The sequence below is a fragment of the Gopherus flavomarginatus genome, chromosome 24, assembly GCF_025201925.1.
Source record: "Gopherus flavomarginatus isolate rGopFla2 chromosome 24, rGopFla2.mat.asm, whole genome shotgun sequence".
Classification (NCBI taxonomy): Eukaryota; Metazoa; Chordata; order Testudines; family Testudinidae; genus Gopherus; species Gopherus flavomarginatus.
The window spans coordinates 15,972,959-15,996,012 of NC_066640.1; the positions used below are offsets into that span (position 1 = coordinate 15,972,959).

The 23,054-nt window shown below is 43.8% G+C and overlaps 1 protein-coding gene across 3 annotated transcripts in view; it reads right to left on the bottom strand.

Moving 5' to 3' along the window:
- The window catches only part of INSR (insulin receptor), a 121,934-nt gene that overhangs the window by 87,169 nt on the left and 11,711 nt on the right, over positions 1 to 23,054 (bottom strand). For 2 of the 3 annotated variants that reach the window (XM_050933999.1, XM_050933998.1), the window contains exons 1-2: positions 17,327 to 17,408; positions 2,624 to 3,175 (exon numbers count right to left, since the gene is read on the bottom strand). In XM_050933999.1, the coding sequence (XP_050789956.1) occupies positions 2,624 to 3,175; positions 17,327 to 17,402 (628 nt within the window). In that variant the 5' untranslated portion in view covers positions 17,403 to 17,408. Of the gene's footprint in view, positions 1 to 2,623; positions 3,176 to 17,326; positions 17,409 to 23,054 lie in introns of those variants that run through there. The other variant, XM_050934000.1, reaches the window with a different exon arrangement.

Here is a 23,054-nt window from a genome sequence, read left to right on the forward strand (position 1 = left end):
ACCTAGACAAATTGGAGAATTGGGCCAAAAGAAATCTGATGAGGTTCAACAAGGACAAGTGCAGAGTCCTGCACTTAAGAAGGAAGAATCCCATGCACTGCTACAGGCTGTGCACCCACTGGCTAAGCAGCAGTTCTTCAGAAAAGGACCCGGGGATTACAGTGGATGAGAAGCTGGATATGAGTCAGCAGTGTGTCCGTGTTGCCAAGAAGGCCAACGGCATATTGGGCTGTATTAGTAGGAGCACTGCCAGCAGATCGAGGGAAGTGATTATTCCCCTCTATTCGGCACTGGTGAGGCCACACCTGGAGTAGTGTGTCCAGTTTTGGTCCCCGCACTACAGAAGGGAAGTGGACAAATTGGAGAGAGTCCAGCAGAGGACAATGAAAATGATTAGGGGGCTGAGGCACATGACTTACGAGGAGAGGCTGAGGGACCTGGGCTTGTTTAGTCTGCAGAAGAGAAGAGTGATGGGGGATTTGACACCAGCCTTCAACTACCTGAAGGAGGTTTCCAAAGAGGATGGAGCTCGGCTGTTCTCAGTGGTGGCGGATGACAGAACAAGGAGCAATGGTCTCAAGTTGCAGTGGGGAAGGTCTAGGTTGGATATTAGGAAACACTATTTCACTAGGAGGGTGGTGAAGCACTGGAATGGGTTCCCTAGGGAGGTGGTGGAATCTCCTTCCTTAGAGGTTTTTAAGGTCCAGCTTGACCAAGCCCTGTCTGGGATGATTTAGTTGGTGTTGGTCCTGCTTTGAGCAGGGGATTGGACTAGATGACCTCCTGAGGTCTATTCCAACCCTAATATTCTGTGGTTCCATGAACAAAGTAGGAGGAAGAGGGAAAGCCAACATTAGAGAAATTTAAATCACACAAAACTAGGCAAAAATTCTCCCTCCATATTCTGTACAGTCACTATGTATCTACCTTAAGCATTTAAAGCAGGGATTCAAACTGGGGATCAGGACTCCTCAGGGGGTCGTGAGGTTACTATGTGGGGGGTTGTGAGCTATCAGCCTCCACCCCAAGCCCCGCTTTGCCTCCAGCATTTATAATGGTGTTAAACTATATATTTAAAAAAGGGTTTTTAATTGGGGGGGGGGGTCTGCATTCAGAGGCTTGCTATGTGAAAGGGATACCCAGTACAAAAGTTTGAGAATCACTGATTTAAAGTACCCATCACCTTAGCATCTAAGCACCAAATACCAAAATGAAGAACCTGCATTAAGTTTAATTCATTAAACTCCAAATATAAACCTCAGCAAGGTTTATTTTATTCCAAAACAATCATCTTACTGAGAACTTTGACAGATCAACTGACTGCGTTTCGTCTCAGCCTCAGTAATTTAAAAAAAATAATTGTTTGAGGTCACCAGGTAAGCCCCAGAAATGCAGATTTCAATATCAGATTTCAAGACACTGACAGCATAAGGAGTTGCCAGGGGGTTCTCTGGACAAAGGAAAACCAGAGTACAATTCACACAAGCTTACCTTAAGCTTAACAAAATAGTCACACACTAAATTAACCTGGTTGAAGATTATTGTGGATGGCACAAGAACAGAAGCAGCAAGGGTCCAGTAATGCATTCAGCTACAGAACTGTCATTTAATCTCTGCCATAGTTACCAGGAGACTAGTGTGCATGTTTGTTAACACTTTCACCCCGATGACTGATCAAAACCAATTAACAAAAAGCTTGAGGCAGGCAGGTGTCAGAGAATAGGTATATGTACATTCCTACGGAGAACACCAACTGCAGAGCTCTTGAATTCAAAAGATAAGTTAAAATACAACTTATCAAGTATGTTTTTCAAGTTGGATGTCAATTACAAGTGTTGCCACTCTAAATATTTTGACCAAGTTTTGTAAAAGGAAAAGAAAATATGCAAGGAAGGAAGTGTGTGTGTGTGTGTGTGTGTGTGTGTGTGTGTGTGTGTGTGTGTGTGTGTGTGTGTGTGTGTGTGTGTGTGTGTGTGTGTGTGTGTGTGTGTGTGTGTGTGTGAGAGAGAGAGAGAGAGAGAGAGAGAGACACAATGACTTTGCAAGCAAGCAAACTAAATGTGTATTTACCTTTTAAAGTTACCATACAAATACAGAGTTGAACTGTAAATGTTATATATAATCACATTCTTCATTTGAAGAGAGAGCATCTGCACATATGCACAGATCATTAAACGGTTTCCAAATTTAAAATTTTAGTAATTTTCTTTATAAAGAAGCTAGATGACAGATGGATGATGATGTTTTGGGGAAGCGTGATCTTGAAGAAATTGCTATTAATTAGTCACATAACCAGGGGCGGGGTTAGGAAAGATAGGTAAAAACAAAATTACAGGAACAGTTTAAAAAGCTGAATATGCAGCTTAGGGTATTATTAGCTATTTTAGAAAGAGGTCCTTTTAAAAACGAAGCTGTGCAATAAGAAATTGTTTGAAAAATTAAAATGCCATAAACTTTCTTAACTGTGCTCTTTTTTACGTTTGAAGAAAAATTTAAATCCACATTTGAAATAAAAGGTAGCAGCTTATGAGAGAATATATACTGAATGGCAGCAAGGATGGTGCAAAAGCTGCCGGCAGGGCATTCTCAAAATCAAAAACAATATTTTGCTCTGTATTCCTACCTCTTTGACAGTGATCATGGGTCCAGCAGCGTTCAATGAAAATGCCATTTATTACAGTAGGTGGGCAGTTGCTTTTTCCTTTCACAGTTCCTGGACACACATCTCCACACTCTTCTGTGTCATCCTTGTTGGCAACGATGTAATTGTCTTCCACAGAGTCTAAAATCCTAGACCAGTCGATTGTGGACAAGTAACACAGTTCATTGTTCTTCTCGATCCGCACTGCACCTCGAGTAATGTTCATCAGATTATAAAGGCCAATCTCTTTCAAGTGAACCATCTCAAAAATGACCAGAGCATAGTTAAAGAAGAGATGAGTTCCTCGAATCACAGTGAGGTTGGGAAAAAGCCCCTTTAAACTCTCTAAGCCATATACCCGAAAAAGCAGTAAGTAGTCTGTAATCATAGTCAGTTTGGGAAAGCTGAGCTCACGGAAATCTTCAGGCTTGGTTTTAAACATCAGCAATATTTGCAAGTGGCCCTCGATCACAGTGCAGTTCTCAAGCCTATTCAACCGAGTCAGGTTATTCCGGATGTCCATGCTCCCACAAACTGGAAAGTAAAGAACAGAAATAATTAAGTGACCATTTTCTAAAAGAATGTATGTTCAACTGCTGTACAATACACGGCACAGTCAGAATATGACTGGGTACATTTTAAAGTAGTATGGCTTAAGCACTAGGAAATATTGCAAGGAACAATCCTGCATATATGTGCCTGTCAGTGGGGGCTAGAAGACTTCATAGGTCTTTGTTATCTGCAACTTCTAGAATTTTTTGTTTGCTGTGAATGGAGTCTCCACATTGAAGTAACAGTATTCTAGACAGCCATCTGGCATTCACAAAAGACGAATACGTATCTATTCAACAGCGGATTTTTGGCAAGTATTTAAAGAGAACACCATATCTACCTCTTGTCAGATTATGCAATTAATGCAAAAGGATTTAATGGGCATAATTGGGCAATATGGCATTATATGCAGGGGACTGAGAGAGTGAAGGAAATTTTGTGAAAATGAAAGAATACAGCCTATACTCTAGCTTGGCCTTTATTGAGAGGGTAATTATGATATTTCTAGATTAGTTTAGTTTATTTTATTATTTTTACATTCCAAGGCTAGAAATCTTTTCCCTGCAGTATCTAGTTAAGCATTTTATTCAACAGAACCAATAATCCAGAGAGAAAACTGGGAAAGTGAACAATCACACATGGCTCAAATTGGAAGAAAAACAAGAAACATACGATCAGGCGCCAATCAGGGGCGGCTTCAGGCCCCAGCATGCCAAGCGCATGCTTGGGGCAGCAAGCCGTGGGGGGCGCTCTGCTGGCGCCGCGAGGGCAGCAGGCAGGCTTCCCTCGGCGGCGTGCCTGCAGAGAGTCTGCTGGTCCTGCAGCTTCGGTGAACCTCCCACAGGCGTGCCTGCGGGAGGTCCACCGAAGCCGCGGGACCAGCGGACCCTCCGCAGGCACGCCGCCGAGGGCAGCCTGCTTGGGGTGGCAAAAACCCTAGAGCCGCCCCTGGCACCAATGAAACAAGGAACCAAAAGAAACCTGGGTGTATTTACAACTCTAGACAGCATTTCTCAAATGAGGCCATCCAGGGCTTTTCTTGCAGCCACAGTCTCCTGGGCTCTGATGTGGGGGAGGCAAAGTAGTGGCCCCTCCCCCTCCCTGTTGCTCCTGGGTACACTGCCTTGGTGTTGGTTGCTGGAGACACAGGGCTTTGAACTCAGGCTGCGGGGCTTCAGGGTCCAGTCCCAGGCTGCCTCCCCTGACCTCCCATCCAGGGCTTTATTTGTCCCCAGGCTTGCCAGGGCCGAGTAAATCTGCTGTGAAAAGTGATACTTCTATGTTTATTAATAATCACTTTTCACAACAGACTTACTACCTAGCAGTAAATAAATTACAATAAATTGGACGTGCATGTGCGCATATTTGTTTTTTCTAAAGCTAATAAGTATTTTAGGAAAAAGTGTGAGGAATGGCCACCAGCACTCTGAGGCCACCAAATAATTTGTCCCGAGAACCCCTGCTCTAGACACTGAAAACAAATTCACCAAAGAGATCAATTGCAACAACTGGTGCAGGACTGAGTGACAGCACAAAATCCACATGTGACTGAGTCATTTTACAAAACCAGGCTGAGAACTACAGTATCAAAACACAGAGTCTACTGAAAAAGCCTACTACAGGAATAAGATGTCTAGCAAAGCCCCAAACAAACCACTGCTGAAGTTACCTACTCAACTATTGCATCACAGAGCTCAGGCCTTCTGTCTAGCCACACCGCCAAGTGAAGGAACCAAATCTGGGTTCTAATTTTGAATCTTCAGCTCAGTCCATCTCTCCTCAAGGCAGTAGGGAGAGGAGGCAGACATCCCTCACTCTGTCTACTGATTCTTCTTTCCCTTTTCAATCACCCAGGGCTGAACAAGCTGTATTGCCTACTGCCACTCTGTTCCCTGTGACCCACAAGCCCTTGCTCACCTGCACAGAATGCACAAATGCATCACCTTGTTCTTCAAAATCAGGTCTGCTGGCTACTCATATATTTCAGTATCAAGTCAAAGTTATCTTCCTTGATTTTCCTACCCTCCGTGGACTTGCTCCAGCTGTTGTCAGATCTTGTCTCTCTCTCTAGACCTCTCTTCACTCCCTCTATTCTTTTAGCACCAACCTGCTCTTCCCCTTTCACACAAACTGTTAATGCAAAATTCTTCTCTCTATGCCCAATACCATGACCGCTCTAGAACATCCTCCCTGAATCTCTTCCGCTCACTAACTCTCAATTGCCTTCCTAGTCTGACTGAAAAAGGTTATTCCCCCCAACTCTCGCCACCCACCTCCACCAACTATTGTGTGGAATACTAGTTACCATCAAAGGATTCTTGGAAGTGAGGGAAATGAACTGATTCCAGAAAAACAAATACAGTTCTAATGATTAATCTACAAGGCAGTAAAATTTGCATACATATAAAAATGCACATGGCACTTGGACTGATAACATATCCACAGTACAGGGCTCTTGGTACTTTTAACAAAAATACCATTTCTTGGCATTTTTTTTTTTAAAGGGACAGGACCAAGCCTTGTAAGGAGCACCATACACTATCTAAGGGGATGGACTAAATGGAAACTGGCAACCCTTTTTCCATCTTCCTGAATTTCCTTTAGTAGGAGAGAGTGGGTTTGATAGGATAATATTTTGCCTTTTTGAATCACAAGTTCTCTTTTAAAAAAATTCTGTTCATGGAAATATTAAAACAAAATCATGTTGTGCAAGATGTTATGCCAATGGCAGGGCAAACTTTCTTACTAATCAGCACTGGATACAAGGAGGGTTCCACAAGTGTACACAGCCTCTGGATGGTCAGATATAGCATATATGTTTCATTGCAGCATCCGTAGAAACAGATAATGAAGCAGAATCCTACCCTTGCTGATAACAGCTTGCCTTCCCAAATGCAGGATAACTGCTTCAGGTAAACACAGATGGGGAGGAAGAGAGATAAAAGGCTTAAGTGAAAAGGTCAGATGGTAGAAGCAGTCAAATCCCAATTTGCACCAGCTGCATCTAACCTGTCCTTGACATCACTTTGAGGATACTAAAATCTTGTTAGCATATGCCCTTCTTTTCCTGTCATAGGAGAAAGATGTGTGTATTCCTGGATGCTTGTAAACATTCTGCCACCACAAAATAAAAGTCAAGTGGAAAGTGAGCTAAAACACTTACTAGAACAGAAAATCAGCATTAATATGGGTGGGTTTTTTTTCTTGGTTTGTTTGCTTTTATACATCAATCCTACCTTTTATTTGCAAGAGGCAACCTGCTGAGCAGGAGCTACTAACCAAAATGTGAGTGAGTAACGTGAGACATACTAAGCCTATCCCAGTGTTAGTTAAACTTCTAACTCCTTTAGTAACTGGTTCTAACCTTAGTATTCAGACTATGTATTGAGTTATTTAAATGTGTGTGTCTCTAACAGCATTGGACACTGCAGTCTCCTTACCCTATCAAAATTCCTCTGGAAGCATTCCTCAGAATGATCCCTGGTGACCGCTATTCTGATTCAGAGTCTACAGCTCCTCTCTCAAAAATTTATATTTGAAGATCCAGGATTTTCTGTTTGGATATTACAATGTCAGACCAATCACCTACTTATCAAACTGTATGTAAACAACAATGCTAATCTAAAACAGTTATAATTAATAACATTTACCTGTATGTCTAACTCCCATACCTGAATGTACCAGTATATCTACTTGTGTACTTAATTAGCAATCTTCCAGTGCAGCTACAGTAAATGCCTTTTAAAACAAAACAGTGCAAGATCATACAGACTTTTCATCTCTATTTTTTAATTCTACTGCAACTTATGAACTTCTATCTCAATTATACCATCCAGAACCAATAACCTAATTCAATTAACACCCATACAAACATCTCTGATGCTCTGATTGCATCAGATGCCACGGGAGCACTGCATGTGTGCACTGTTTTGTTGCTGTGAGATGAAAGTTTTAAGTACAATTTGCAGACTGTCACCCTTGACTGAATCCCTTTAAAAGGTCACAGTTACAGGAGAAGAAACCTCTAAATATTCTTTACACTGAATTCTGTTCTTAAAACTCTTTAGCCACTACTCAAATACCTCACTGTCAGTAAGCACCTTTCATGGTCATTCCTTCTACCTAAAAGAAAAGAACAGGAGTCCTTGTGGCACTTTACAGACTAACACATTTATTTCAGCATAAGCTTTCATGGGCTACAGCTCACTTCTTCAGATGCATAGAATGTGTGTTCCATTCTATGCATCCAAAGAAGTGAGCTGTAGCCCACAAAAGCTTATGCTGAAATAAATGTGTTAGTCTGTAAAGTGCCACAAGGACTCCTGTTCTTTTTGCGGATACAGACTAACATGGCTGCTACTTTGAATTCCTTCTACCTGTGATCTTTAGATAAGTACCACAGATCAAGGTCAAATCTTCCAAGACGGAATTATTTAAATCTGTTCCTATTGATCTGAAGTCAAACTTTTTTTTTTTAAGCTTAAGATGATTTTATACAGTAAGCTTTTAGCTGGAGTAGACTTATGCAGCTGTATTATAAACATGCACATCTATGGCACTACATGTAATAACTGCTTTAAAAGGGAGGTTTCTAAAATCTAGACCCTGTTCATGCTCACAGAACTGTTTGTGGCAAGCGGATAGTTTCCATACTTATCTGTAAAATACTTAGCATGCTGCCAGCACTGCACAAATTAAAGTATTAACGATTAGTGGTGCAACTGAGTATCACTATATGGAAATTCAAGAATGAAAGTTGGCTACTTTTCAAAACACCAACAACTGAGGCATGTTCAGTCTAGACAGAGCATTTTGTGCCTCTTCATTTTAAACTTTTGTAAGGCATGTAATGCATTTAACTTTGATTTCTATCACTGATATCTCATCCCTGCTTTCTGCTGAGGTGTTAAACAATTTTCCATAGACATTTAATTTAATTAGCACATAAACATGATACGTTTATAACTTTCATACTTGTGAGAATTCTCCTTGTCTAGTTGCTTTGCTCTCTCAGTAAAGACTTCTCTGCATGAGCAGAAATCCCTTCCTGAATCAGAATTTATGTGAGGATTGAGTGGCTGAAAGCTTTAGAATCCACATTCAAAGCTCCTTATCAACACAAGAGGCGGCGAGTGATTTTTAATTATAATTGGAATAATTTAGCCATTTTTCTAGCAGATTAATTGCAAAATGTGGTTTGCAAGTAAGGACAAAATAAATCTTAAAATAATACTGCACTATTCTTGCATTCAGTCCATGGAAGTACCTAGCACACATACTACTACTAAGATTTGCTTTCAGCCTAAAACCATAGTACTTCACAAGCTGGCCAACAGATTGTCTTAACTTGGTTTTATTACATTTACTTTAATACAGCCAAAAGGAGTAACATTAGGCAAGTCAATTCAGATTTTACCTCTTTCATAAACATCAAGTTAGCCACCAATCCAAGAGTACTTTTCAATGTTTGAGTCCAAGGACACAGCACTGAACACAAAGGCAGTCTAGTTCAACTTACTATAGAAGCCTTCTGTCCACTTCAAATACAAATCAAACCATGAATTAAACAGCTGTGTTTAACAGTTGACATTTACAGTAATAACTTTAAACTGAAAAAAACAATATCACTTGGAAAAAGAACAGGAGTACTTGTGACACCTTAGAGACTAACATGCTGAAATAAATTTGTTAGTCTCTAAGGTGCCACAAGTACTCCTGTTCTTTTTGCGGATACAGGATAACACGGCTGCTACTCTGAAAAATATCACTTGGGTTCTCTTATAGAATAAAGCCACCTTAGCTACTTCACTCTGAAAAGAGCTCTTCTAAAGATTGTTGTAACTTTTTCCTGCAACCTTTGCTTTCTCTTCAACGTGCATATGAAAGCTACACTATGAATTTTTTTTTCCCCTTCACAAAGACTATATGCAACAACAACAACGCACTCTGAAATCATTTCTGTGGTTTCCTAACAGAGACTCTTCCACTGAACACAGACATACAAAATGAAATCCAAGTATCTTGGGCCATTATGGCCTGGTAGGCAAGTCACTGTTTTAAAGCTGTCCCAATATATGCTTTCACAATAGGACCACTTAGATCAGCTTGTAAATAAGTGAGGCACAGTTAATGGGTTCTCCCCTTTAAATACTAAGCCATTTAATATTTGAGATCTGGCTTGCTTACTGATTGGTGTGTTAAATCAGAATTTCAAGGCACCAATAGAAAATACCAATAGAAAATAGGTGCTACAGCTTATAAAGGAATCAAGATTGAGAGTGCCATCCCCTGCATGAACATAGGAGTCTCGCCACACAGGTAAGGCCTAATTTTTTGCTCATCCACCCATGTCCACTTGAACCCATCTATTCTTGCAGTAGCTTACTGAGTCCAATGCATTCAAAGACACTAGAGTTCGGGATCTTGCAGTAAAACATGCTCAAAGTTACATATTAAAAGGTGCATTAGATTAGTCTTTAAAAAATGCTTAGTTCTGTTTTTTGATTCATTTGAAAGCATAAGAGAAGCAAAGATCTTTGTAAGGGCGTGCAGGAACACACTACAGGGAAGGCTTGTTTCCCACAACACGCTTCTTGGGTGCTGGAAGCACAAGGCCTTTGGCCATGTGCCACAATATACATAAGCCCCACTCATTATACAACCACCACGCGTGTTGCCATTTTAAGAAGTTACTAACTGGTGTGAGATTCTTGTGAAACTAACATACAATCTAGCCGTTTAAAGGCAGTGAATATTCTGATCTTAGTTTTCCACAGACCCGTAATGTGTATTTTTAAAAAAAACAATTGTATTTAATTTATAGGAAAACCTCATAGCAATTGTTCATAAATCTGATTAATTGCAAATAAAAATTAAACCTGGCAATATTTGGAGACTGAGAAATAATATTGCTCAATAGGAATTTTTTTGCATTACATCCAAGTTGCTTCCAAAATCATTAGCAGAAGAATTTTATAATGTACACAGCACATCAGAATGTGTGCTTTTAAAAGTGGGACAGGGAATCTTGTGACCAGATAACAAGAACCTCTTTTACCCCACCGATGCTTCAAATGCATGCAACAAACTCTCTCACCGAGCACCCCAAACATGAGAAATATTGGGAGAAAATTAAACACATTGTACATGGATGGTTTTAGTATTTCTTCAGAGCAAGTTAGAAGGGGAAGGATGCTTTCTGGACAGCAAATGCATGTTGAGGGTGACACCCACAAAGGCGCTTTCCCCCAAAGCCTTAAAATTTCAAACAAACTATTACATTTAGCTTAGCAGTATCTCATCTATATCCACTATTTCTGCCAACCTAGTAACTAGCCTTACATTAAATTAGGTAATAGCTAGCAAGATATGAAATAATCTTGGAGGGAACTGGGGGAAATTGCATGGTAACGAGGTTGTTCATTCTAACAAAGCAAATGTTTTCAGCATCATTTTCCCATTTAAAAATCAAGACATCTCAAAACAACAAATACAGTTTTAAATTTTTGGCCATATCAAGAGGCCAACAAACTGTGCTGGAGGCCTTGTTGCTGCTTCTAATGAAGTGCCAATACATGCTATTTGGGACAACAAAGAGAAATTGTCAGGAGCAGTAACATGATTATTAGTTAATCGGTGCCAAGCATCAAAACTTCAACAAACTTTTCTAAGGATGCTTTGAAGCAAGGAACGTGCATTTCTCGGCAGCCATACACAAACTGCAAAACTGATGGCTAGGGAAGCACATTTTTCTTTCATTATTTTCCCACTGGTAGATTCAAGTGCCTTGCCAGAAAAGACAATATTTTTTATTAAAATGTAATTTTTAAAAAAGGGTTCAGGAGTATTATTAAAAGGTAAAAATCAAGCTAGTCTTCATGAAGAAGACAAATCGACTACCAACTAAAACTTAAACATGACATTTAAAACACAGGTTTCCTCTAGCAAAAGGAGAAGCAACAGAGAGAAAAACCATCACAATATGTTGATATTCAATGCATAAACCACAAGTGCAACTAAGATAGGGCTGGTAACACAATCAGGTTAATACTTGGTTTCTGCTTACCAAATGCACAGCTAACAAGTTGTAGCAGACAAAGTTGTTACACAGGAGTAGCTACTTTGACACATATAAAGCTCTGTATAATGTAATTTAAATATATACAGTTAACTTCTAGGAAATGGAAAAGACAAATATTACTCAAGTCTTTCCCATAGGAAAGGAATTACTAACAAGAATAAAAGCTCAGCGTTCAAGGCCACTAGACACACGTGTAGCAGACTGCAAATTATTTTGTACATGGATGCAATGGTAAGTTAACTATCCAAGTCTTTTATCGCTTAAGAGTTGGCATTAGGTGAATCCTTAGAAAAAACAATCATGGGTCAAGAGCTTCTTTTTTAAAATAACCACCAACTTCTTTAAAGGCACAAGCTATCTAAGGTTATAGCAATTTTAAATGAAATTCTATTCAAACTTTTGTAGAACTTCACATTTCTGTGGAAATTCTTTTAAAAAACATAAATCTATCTATTGACTTATAAGGGATTTTGCTCATGACTTCTTATTCTATTCAGGTTCCCATTCTACGGCCATCACCAGGCCATCACCATGCTATGTGAACACCATTTCATGGTGCATCAACGTTAGACAGTTAAGAATATTTTATAAAACTTCAGAACTGTAGAATAGAAAAAAAAAAAGTCTTCCTGAATACATCTGTTGAATTCTACCCAGCCATTTGAGCCTTCTATTTGTGCTGCAGCCACTCTCATGTCAGCCCTATAACTTCATATTACCAAAGGAACAAGTGTTTTTTTCCCCAGCTTCTCTCAGCAATTTCTTCTTGGGGAAAAGTTTAGGAACAAAGGAATATGAAAATTGGTCAAATTAGCTCCCAAAAGACAAAAGTTCAGAAGCCAGTTATTAGTGAGTTTTTCTTAAAAGACAAATAAGTTGAGTTCTGCTTTGATGTTGGAAACTTTAAGGAAAGGGATCGAGCCTCAAATATCTGCTCCACCATATTGTCTATACTAGGGTCCACCATTGCTCCCACTAAAGTTGCTGACAAAATTCCCAGTGAGCCAAATTCTACCTATGACATCACATAATAAATGTGGACACTAGTCTCAATGGGAACAGGCACAAAGTCCAGGCTGCAAGCTCTCTCTCTCCGCCATATAACAAAAAGGGAAGGGACAGCCAAACCGGACAGCAGCCATATGGGAGTAAAAAATTCTCCTGCATCCTTGGTTATCTAGTTATTCAAAGTAACTTTATTAAAAAAAAAAAACAACAACAAACCATTTCTAGACATTTCTAATCAGGCCACCAAGAAAGAATGAAATGGCAAGGCACAGCAAGTTTTCTAAAATACCTGCCATAAAGGGAGTCAGAGCCTCTTGTACAAACTAGTTTGGCAGCAATACTAAGGTACTGAATGGAGAAACTACATCTGATGTCAGCTTTGGTTTTCAAAATACAGTGACTGGGAGAAATTCTGGAACCTAAGCTTTATTTATAGTAAACAGTGTGGATAATAAACCTTAATGACTCCAGAGCTTTGCTTCTTTATCCATTAAGTCCAAAATAACATAGCACTGTTCATGAAAAGAAGACCACAGACCATTTAACATTTTATTAACGCCACAGTTTTTAAAATGTATACTGCCTCAGTAACTGAATCATTAAAAGAAAACTTTCATTTTGCTCAATCCAAAAGCATGACACTTCACACAATCAACTCTTGTTTTGAGGAATACGATACGGGAAGAGGAAAGACGGCTTCTGAGTATTTCTTTTTCTTACTTGTATGACAATTTCTGAATCTAGTGACTGGGGCTGTCCACCTTGCCGAGATGAGAGGTCATGGGTACTACCAGGCAGGTGAGACCTCAATGCAAGGGACTGCAAAAGCCAGTTTCCAACCTACTTTAATAATGGTTTAACAAACAGAAAAAGATCTAAAGGTTAAACTGTTTAACTGTAAACTTCAGTTTGCCACCCTTGATAGTGAGGTCTGTGCGGTGAAGCAGGTTCAGGTAAGGCTGTGATGAAGGTGAGAGTCTGTTAATTTACCCTTAAGCTACCTCAGATGACCTTGTGAGGCAGCTGCTGCATTCAAGGCAAGAAAGGAGAAGGCCTCTACTAAGGCAAGGGCAATCCCCCTGTGTCCTGGAGACAGCTTCTCCTGTGCCAATTGCACACAAATGCCATAGCCTGGTCTGCTGCACTCTGCCCCAAACCTGGGATTCTATACCATTTTTATGTTCTATATATTAAAGTTATAACAGGATCCTATTTCTTTACTGCTGTGCCTGTCCTCTACAAAGGCAAATGACAGACTGGAGCAACCAAAGATGAATCCACTGCACCAAGATGTTCAGAACTAGACAACCAAAAGGGTGAAAAAGTAGATATTAGAGGAGTTTGAGTTCAGGTAGAAAGCTCTTATTGACTTCAGAGGAAGCAGTCAGGCCTCAAGTCTCTGCCAGGCAGATATGCCGCCACTCTCACAAATGAGAACTTGTTTTTACTTACACAACACTTTCAAATGATAAGCCTGGAAGCTTAAATTAATAACTTTGCTAGATGCTAAAAATTATGGTCTTAATCAAGACACTAGATTTATGGCTCCTTACAACAATCTGTAACCCACTAATCCCCCTTTTTGTCCTATGACCACAGGGCTATTACCAGGCCACTTCATCTGGAATGATCCCCTAGAACAGCAGTTCACAAACTGAGTCATGACCCCATTTTAAATGGAGTCACCGGGGTGGCATTAGACTTGCTGGTGCAGAAGCTGAAGCCTGAGCCCCACTACCCAGGGTCAAAACCCAAGGGTTTCAGCCCTAGGTGATGGGGCTCAAATTACAGGCTCCCCCACGTACATGGGGCTGAAGCTCTTGGGCATTGGCTTTGTCCCCCAATCCGAGGTGGTGGGACCTGGGCTTTGGCAGGGCTTGGGTGAGCTCTGGCTTCAGTTCCCCTTCCTGGGGTCGGGTTGTAATTTTTGTTGCTGAAGAGGACCATGGAGCAATGAAGTTTGAGAACCCCTGCCCTAGAATATTTGCTACTTATGCTAAACTATCTGTTCAATCTTGTATTTAGCTGTGACACTCTCTGTACCTTTCCCAGACCTGACGAAGAGCTCTGAGTCGTTCGAAAGCTTCTCTCTCTCACCAGCAGAAGTTAGTCCAATAAAAGATATTCCCTCACCACCTTGTCTCTAACTTTTTTCAGCAAGTTGGCCATCCCCAGGACTGCCCTGTGAAAAGTTCACCAAGTTATTTTTGGTGATAAATGCTTTTCATTTTAGGACCTCTCCAGGATGCAGGCAGAGCATACTGAGGACAGTTTCCATTTATAAAAGAATATTTCATGGAACCCTACAACTGCAAGAGAGAAGGCCTGTATAACTATAGTGACAGTTGACTTTTTCGTATCTTAAACTCACAGGAGCAAAGTTGACTTCCAGGGTGATACTCAGCATATGACAGAACTAAAAGAACTGGGGGAAGGAGGGGCATCTTTTAAGGAGCTTTACAAACAGAGTTTTACATGTGGTCTAGTGGTTAGAGCAGAGAAACAGGAGTCAAGACTAAATTGAAAATTCTTTGGACTAGGAACCTCATCTTCCTACACATCTGTAACATACCTAGGACACTACTGACATTGTTCAAATAATAAAGTTAAGTAGAAATAGCCTTAAATGCCATTATGGGCTCTGCTATAATCTGACTCTACGGACATTGCTCCCATTTCTCTATCTGTAAAACAGAAATAATACTTTCCTATTTCACAAGGATGATGTGAGGATTAATTCATTATGTTCATAACACACATGCAGTCTAACAAAAAGTGCTATAGAAAGCCACAGTAGCAGCAATTTGTTTGTAACAGTAACAATTTGTAAAGAACTTTGAGGTCCCTGGATTAAAGTTGTATCAGTATTAATATTAGTGTTGTGCACTGGAGACAGAAATCTTCACATATCTCCACAGGCCACAGTTTGGGCTGCTTGCGAACTATATCTCAACTCCTGGATGAAAAATACAGTAGTACTCCTTTTCAAGATTTGTTGTTAATAAATAATGTATTTTTAAAAGAGCTTGTGAGTGAAGAGGAGGAGGTATTTTTGATTACATGACCAGTCAAATAGCCTGATTTTCCAGCAGTCAGAGGTGTTTCCTACTTTGTACCTTTTATTATTGTATGTATGTGACAAGTCCATCATTGCAGTATCTGGACTTTGAACCACCCTACTGATATTACTTCCTTTTATGGGAAATGTGCCAAGTACAATGAAAGTTATTAAATGAACAAATTTCAGTACTTAGTTCTCTTTATGCAAATATTTACTAGCGGGTCCTTTCATTTTCTATAAAAACAAAAACATTCTACATTAAAACAACAAACTCTAGCTAAAGTAATTTCTTTAAGCAACCTTATCCACCAAAATCAGCCATAGACAACAATGGTCTGACATTAGCTAACTAAAATAGTTGTGAGTTTCATTTGAGAGTCTCCCCAATCCCCCCACTGCAGGTTCTTACTATTATTGTTTTAATGTAACCTCTCTCTATACCCTTGCTTTTAATACCTGTAGACTATAAGGCCTGCCAAAGAATATTTTTGTGATTAATTTCATACCCTTGCAGTTCTAAGGCTACACTGAGCTAAGAGCCTTCTGGAACTATATCTGGCATTGAAATTAACCAAAAAAAAGAGAGAAGTGAGGGGGAACTACATTTAGAATCCTCTAACATGGCATAGAAAAGGCTAGAGGAGCATGCTTTGTCACATTTAAAACAAATTACACCCACAAAGGCATTACTTGTAGTTGTACTTTTACCCACAAAAGCTTATGCCCAAATAAATCTGTTAGTCTTTAAGGTGCCACCAGACTCCTCATTGTTTTTGCAGATACAGACTAACACGGCTACCCCTCTATTACTTGTAGGGTAAATGCCAACAGAAAAGGATGGGCTAAGTCTCTCAGCTCCCTATTTTATATATAGACACATGATACAATTATACCCCCTTCACATGCCAAATGCCACATTTAAGAGAAACAGTTTTAGAACCTGATTCAGAAGTCAACTTAAGAGGTCCCGTTTCAAAAAAAACTTTTGAGAAGTAAATATTAATGGCCACTAAGGTAAAGTTACCAGCAACTCAGAAAGCTAAAGATTTTTCATTTATCCCCAAATCAAAATATAATAAAAATTCAAAAACACATAACTCCAACTAGAGTATGCCAAGCAAAGTAGGAGTAAGGTATTTTACTCATGACCAAATCTATTGAAAGGAATTTTTTTTGTTCAAAATAAACACCCACAGTATCTTTTTAAAAGGCTATCTCAGCTACACGCAGGTACTTCTCACATTAGCTGAATTTCTGGGAGCTTCCAAAGAACACTTCCCCTTCGAAATTCAGACATGCAGGAGGCTGTTTTCTGTTAGTTTAAGACAACTCCTGCACATAATTATACTTCATACCCGAAAACCTACATTTAAGAAATACACTGGTTGTGACAGAAAACAGTTTAAGGTAAGAAGGTCCACAGCTCCGGGCGAGGAGTCCTGGAGGTTTTGCTCTAATTTCCAGGCACTCTGCACGTCTCGCTGCTCAGGCACTAGGGGAGCTGGGACGGAGGCTGGCAGACTGGCTGGGAAGCAGGGGACCAAGGTAAAGGGGTGCGGGGGACCCCAACTCCCATTTCCAGAGTTGCCTTATGGCCCCGAGCGCCCACTCGCTGGCGCAGCAGGGTTTGCTTTTCGCCGCAGCAGGGGGGTCTTTGTGGATTCACCCGCGAGCCTGCGGCTCCCGGAGCTCTCCAGGTGCCGTGTGCCGGGGATGTGCGTTTGCCGAGCGACCTGGGGGAAAGGCAGCTCGGCAGAGCCAGGGCCCGGGGGCTCCCCACAGCCCAGGGCAGCGCAGCGGAAACCCGCGGGCCGGGGTGACCCGAGCGGCTCTGGCCAGGGGCGGGCCCGGACCCAGCGGCGCGTCCCCGCCTCCCCCGAGCTGCGTGGCGCGGGCGGCTCCCACCTGAGGGGCGCAGAGCGGGACGGCGCCGCCCGGCCCCGCGCGCCGACTAGGCCCCGCCGCGCCGCGCCCCGCTACTTACCCTCCCCCCGGCTCGCGCCGCAGCAGGCCCCCAGCAGCGCCGCCACCGCGAGCGCCGCCGCCGCCGTCAGCGCCATGGTCCGGAGCCGCCGCGCTCGCCCGCCCGGCCGCGGGCTCAGGGGTCGCGGGGCTGAGCCCGGAGCCGCATCTTCGGCCAGAGCCCGGGGCCGCCGCCCCTTATAGCGCCCGGCCTGCCCAGGAAGCGGGGACCAGGCCCCTTCCTGCCCTCGGGCGGGGGTCCCGGTCCTCGGCGGCCGCTCGCAGCCCGCGGCTCCTGGCCGGTAAACAAGGGGCTGCCCCTGTCAGCTGGGAGCGGGCGGCGGCAAGAGGCGGCGCGGAGTCTGGCTGGGGACGGGACGGGACGCGGCCGGGGGAGGGGCCCCAGGGAGGCGACATCCACCTGCCGGGCCCCGCGGGCGGAGAGCCAGTCCCGCTCCGGCCCCCACGGGCCTGGGGAGCTGCCGGGCCCGGTCACTCGCCGCCCGCCCCCCGTGCCTGGTGCTCAGCTCCCCCGTCCCCCCCCGATCAATGGTCGCCCCCCCGTGCCTGACACTTAGCCGCCAGCCCCCCTCCCTCACTGCACAATACCCAGCCCCCCCCGTGCCTGGTCCCCAGCCGCCAGCCCCCCCCCCGTGCCTGGCCCCCAGCCTCCTCCCGTGATCAGTGGCCGCCCCCCCCCGTGCCTGACACAGCCGCCAGCCCCCCTCCCTCACTGCACAATAACCAGTCCCCCCCCCCCCGTGCCTGACCCCAGCCTCCCTCCCTCACTGCACAATACCCAGCCCCCCCCGTGATCAGTGGCCGCCTCCCCCCGTGCCTGACAGCCGCCAGCCCCCCTCCCTCACTGCACAATACCCAGCCCCCCCCCGTGCCTGACCTTAGTCCCTCTCCGTCACTGCACAATACCCAGCCCCCCCCCGTGCCTGGCCCCCAGCCCCCTCCCGTGATCAGTGGCCGCACCCCCGGGCCTGACACAGCCGCCAGCCCCCCTCCCTCACTGCACAATAACCAGTCCCCCCCCCCCCCGTGCCTGACCCCAGCCTCCCTCCCTCACTGCACAATACCCAGCCCCCCCCGTGCCTGGCCCCCAGCCCCCTCCCGTGATCAGTGGCCGCCCCCCCCCGTGCCTGACACAGCCGGCAGCCCCCCTCCCTCACTGCACAATACCCAGTCCCCCCCCCCGTGCCTGACCCCCAGCCCCCCTCCCTCACTGCACAGTACCCAGTTCCCCCCCATGCCTGCCCCCCACCCCGTGCCTGGCCCCCAGCCCCCCTCCCTCACTGCACAGTACCCAGTTCCCCCCCCCATGCCTGCCCCCCACCCCGTGCCTGGCCCCCAGCCCCCCTCCCTCACTGCACAGTACCCAGTTCCCCCCCCCGTGCCTGACCTTAGCCCCCCTGCGTCACTGCACAATACCCAGCCCCACCCCCCATGCCTGGTCCTCAGCTCCCCCGTCCCCCCCCCCCGATCAATGGTCGCCCCCCCGTGCCTGACACTTAGCCGCCAGCACCCCTCCCTCACTGCACAATACCCAGCCCCCCCCCGTGCCTGGTTCCCAGCCGCCAGCCCCCCCCCCCGTGCCTGGCCCCCTCCCGTGATCAGTGGCCGCCCCCCCCCGTGCCTGACACAGCCGCCAGCCCCGCCCCCCGTGCCTGACCCCAGCCCCCCTGCCTCACTGCACAGTACCCAGTTCCCCCCCTGTGCCTGCCCCCCCCCCCCCGTGCCTGGCTCCCAGCCCCACCCCATGCCTGGTCCCCAGCCGCCAGCCCCCCCCCCCCAGTGCCCAATACCCAGTTCCCCCCGTGCCTGGCCCCCAGCCCCCCTCCCTCACTGCCCAATACCCAGCCCCCCCCCAGTGCCCAATACCCAGTTCCCCCCCTGTGCCTGCCCCCCCATGCCTGGCTCCCAGCCCCCCTCCCTCACTGCTGAATACCCAGCCCCACCCCATGCCTGGCACCCAGCTGCCAGCCCCCCTCCCCCAGTGCCCAATACCCATCTCCCCCCCCCCCCCCCCAGCATCCAACCCTGTGTAGCCAGGCTGAGCAGCAGCAGATAGGGGAATAAAAAGGGAATTTGAATGATGGCAGATTATTAAATAAGAACGTAACATTTATGTAACACTTTGGAGTGCAGGAGATGTATAGGGCCTTGAATACTGGGATGAGCACCTTCAGGCCTGTGTAATTGCCCTGCAAAGTTGCACCAGTTTAACTGTTGGTTTCTAAACCAAGATAGATGACAGCAGTCCAAAAACCATTCTTGTATAGAAACACAAATGTTAAGGATCTGGTTAGCTGAGGCAATGCTGACCCCAACTTTGTAGTCAATGTAGACAAGGACCATAGTGTCAGCTAGCCATGGTTAATCCCACTTAGTACCAGAATGTGGCCTGGGAGGGCATGCAATTTTTGCTATGAGTCCCCCACTTCCTCATTAGGTTGCAGTTATGAAGGGCTTCTGCAACAGGCTGACCTTTTTGAGGAATAGGCTAAACCTGTTGGTGAGCCAGAATCTGGGACCTTATCAAAATCATGCAGTCTGGAAAGCTACACTTATTTTCCTTTGAGTAGAGGCATGCCATGCCATTGCTGTAAGTCTGTGGAAATTAATTTGGTTAAGGTGAAATTGCAAGTTTGTTTTCATAACCTTTACAGATTTAAAAGAAAATGTTTTTCCTATAATGGCTAAGATGTGACAGTATTTGAATCTCATTTTTTTTACTACATATCTGAATTCATCACTTAATTTCCAGGCCCTGGTTAAAAAATGTTGTATACAGATATCTTTACCCAAGATGCTATAACAATATTTTAAAAAATGTATATTTTAAAATCTAGTTTATTGGTCAATGTTTACATTCTTATTTACAATGAAAAAATCAGAAGTCTGTTTTGCATTCATCTGCAGTTAGATTTAATGTCTAGGGCTCAATTCTAATAATGGTTAACTTTGTGCACGGTCTATAGGTCTATTGAGTGCATAGTCTTTGCAAGTTCAGGGTTTTTTTAGTGCAATGTTTCGCTTTCACAGCCTGCAGTGTTGATTTGTTTTATTGTTTTGATGTTTACATTCTGGGTGATATTCAAGATGATATGTCACTTTTAAAAGTCATAACAACAAGAAATATTTTCATGCTCATACTAACTTTGACTTCTTAAAGTTAGAAGTGCGTAAGTCATATCTAAGGCTTACTGAAACAGTCCTTTCTTTTTAGTGTTAGTTGTCTGGCCACATCAGTTCTACAAGTAAGGCTAAAAGCCACCTTGAAAATGATATGGTTCTTTTTAAAATCTTAATTTTACTAGCATTCTTTGATTCAATCCCAATAGAACCCCTGACAAAAAAGAGCATTACGCACTCAGTTCAACTAGAGATCAGCCCTGTGATGTGCAGGAGAGGGTATGCTATGTTAACCATTGGCCTTTGCAGTGCCTAAGATTACAGTCCAGATCTGTGTTCCAAAGGTCTGGTCATCTTCTTGCTCCAGTGGGATACAGACTCTGATGCTTTTCCTCCATTCTTTAAATGTTGTTTGTCCTTGAACTAATGCATCACAACACATTTCCTGGCAACCAAGGGAACTACATCCAATAATTCTGATATTTGCACAGTCCCACTTCTGCCAGATTGTGGGTTATACAGACTCTTTTAATACAGAGTTTATAATTCTAACATGCCTTATAAGTACACAATTATTTTTTCCCAAAATCTTTGCCTATCCTTCTCCAGAAACCCACTATGTACCAGACCATTTACTTCAGTTTTATATTTATTGAGAAGTAACCTGGTGCAGAGGCTCTCAAACTATGGTCTATAGACCACTTGCCAGTGGTCTGCAGAGAGCTGGCTGGTCACTGAGTGTTGGCTCTCCTCCTTTTTTCCATCTACTGATTTGTATTAAAAGAGCAAAAATTATATTAAATAGTTTCCCACTGTTAATTTTCAATGTAAACAGTTGCTGCTGCAGTTACAGGGCGAGACAGTGGTCCACACACTCACAAATCAGAGGAATTAGTCCATGAGACTATTCAGGTGAGGGCCATACTGTGAAAAGGTTTAAGGTTCCCTAGCTTGGTGATTAGAGCACAAGGCTGGGAGTTTGGGCTGCTGATGCTGAGCCCAGAGTTCACTCTTCTTTACTCCACTGTGAGTCATGAGTAACTGGGTTGGTACTTATGTAACAGGCTTCACCTTTGCAACATGGTTAGAAAGCCAAAAAGTGCTGTTTAAACAGCAACACTCTGCTGAATTTTCTCTGGTGTCGTGTGTGACAAATCCTTCAACATGTGTGTCTTTCTGCCTGAAGTATGGCTGTTCTTCCAGCCTACTCTCATGTCAGAAGTGGCCTGGGAGGAATGTTCTCTCCTCCACACACCTGATCTTGCTTTGGGCTTATCTAGAAAAAGCTGATTACAGATAAATATATTTTCCTTGGAGTTGAAGAAAATAGTAATCTCTGCCATGGATAAAGTCTCAGGTGGGTTATTCAGGCCCTGCCAGATTGGGCCTCAGTTGTGAAAGCCTGAGAGAGAGCCTATTGTAAATGTCATATTGTTGTGTTTCTATTAGAGGTCATACGTCTACACTGCATTGTAGCCCAGGATTTGAACTCCAGCTCAAGCCTAACCCGCCTTCCATCTACATGCAAATAGCACTAACCCAGAGTCCCATGGGGATGGAGGTTCCAAGCCTGAGTCAAGCTGCCACCCAGGGTTCAAGCCCTATTGCTTTGCAATGTAGATGCAGCCCCACTGGAGTTGTGCTCTGGGAGTCTGCCAAAAATATCCCACAATTCCATGGGCCAACTTTGTCCTCTAGACAGTCAAGTTTGGTGGACAGTCAAGTTTTCCCACACTGCACCACAAACAGGACTAAGGCACCCACATTTTGGGATGGTGCTAGGAAGTCTGGGATAGGTATAGCTGGGCTCAGCAATGTAGACGCTAGAGCCCCAGGTTCAGGCCCAGGGTTCAGAAATTCCTAACCTGGAGTTACAAATGAGTATAGATGCTCCAGCGCTAGATTAACAATCCCAGAGTCTGCTAACTCGAGCGCTACTAAGTTTGGGCTTACAGTGGAGTTGATATAGCCTAGTGTCCATCCCTCCACCTTCAGCTATACCTTCACCCAATTTTGGTTATGCCTGCTTCCTTTTATTTAACAACCCCTTTAATGGATATAGAAATATAGTGACATTTACTGGAGAAAAATCACTCTGTACTGCAGACTGGGAGCAAATCTGTGTTAACACTTAGCATATTGGATGGTATTTAAAAATCACAGTTGATTTTCAGAAGTGACTAATGATTTGGGGGGGGGGGGGCATTTTTGGGAACCTCACTTGGGTCTCCCCTAAAGGAACCTGATTTTTAGAGAGTATTGAGCACCTGCCATATGGGAGAAAAAAATCTAGATTCTTTAAGGGGTCTCAAGCTGGACTCCCAAAAAGATCACAAGTTGCTGTTGAAAATCTTAGCTTGTATTTTTTTAACAAGCTGCTTTGTCTGAGTTACAAACAATACCCAAGATGATTAAAACTGAAAGAATGTTTAAAGTCTCACTTAGCCTTCACCATTTCTGCTACTTATTTGTATTTTGCAATCCCCTCCACTTAAGACAATAAAAACCCAGCATTGGAGATCACCAAGACTGCCTTCAATTGCTTTACACTGCAAACAACTGCTAAATCCAACCTAAATGCACGTGCACAAACAGCATTGCAAAGCAGG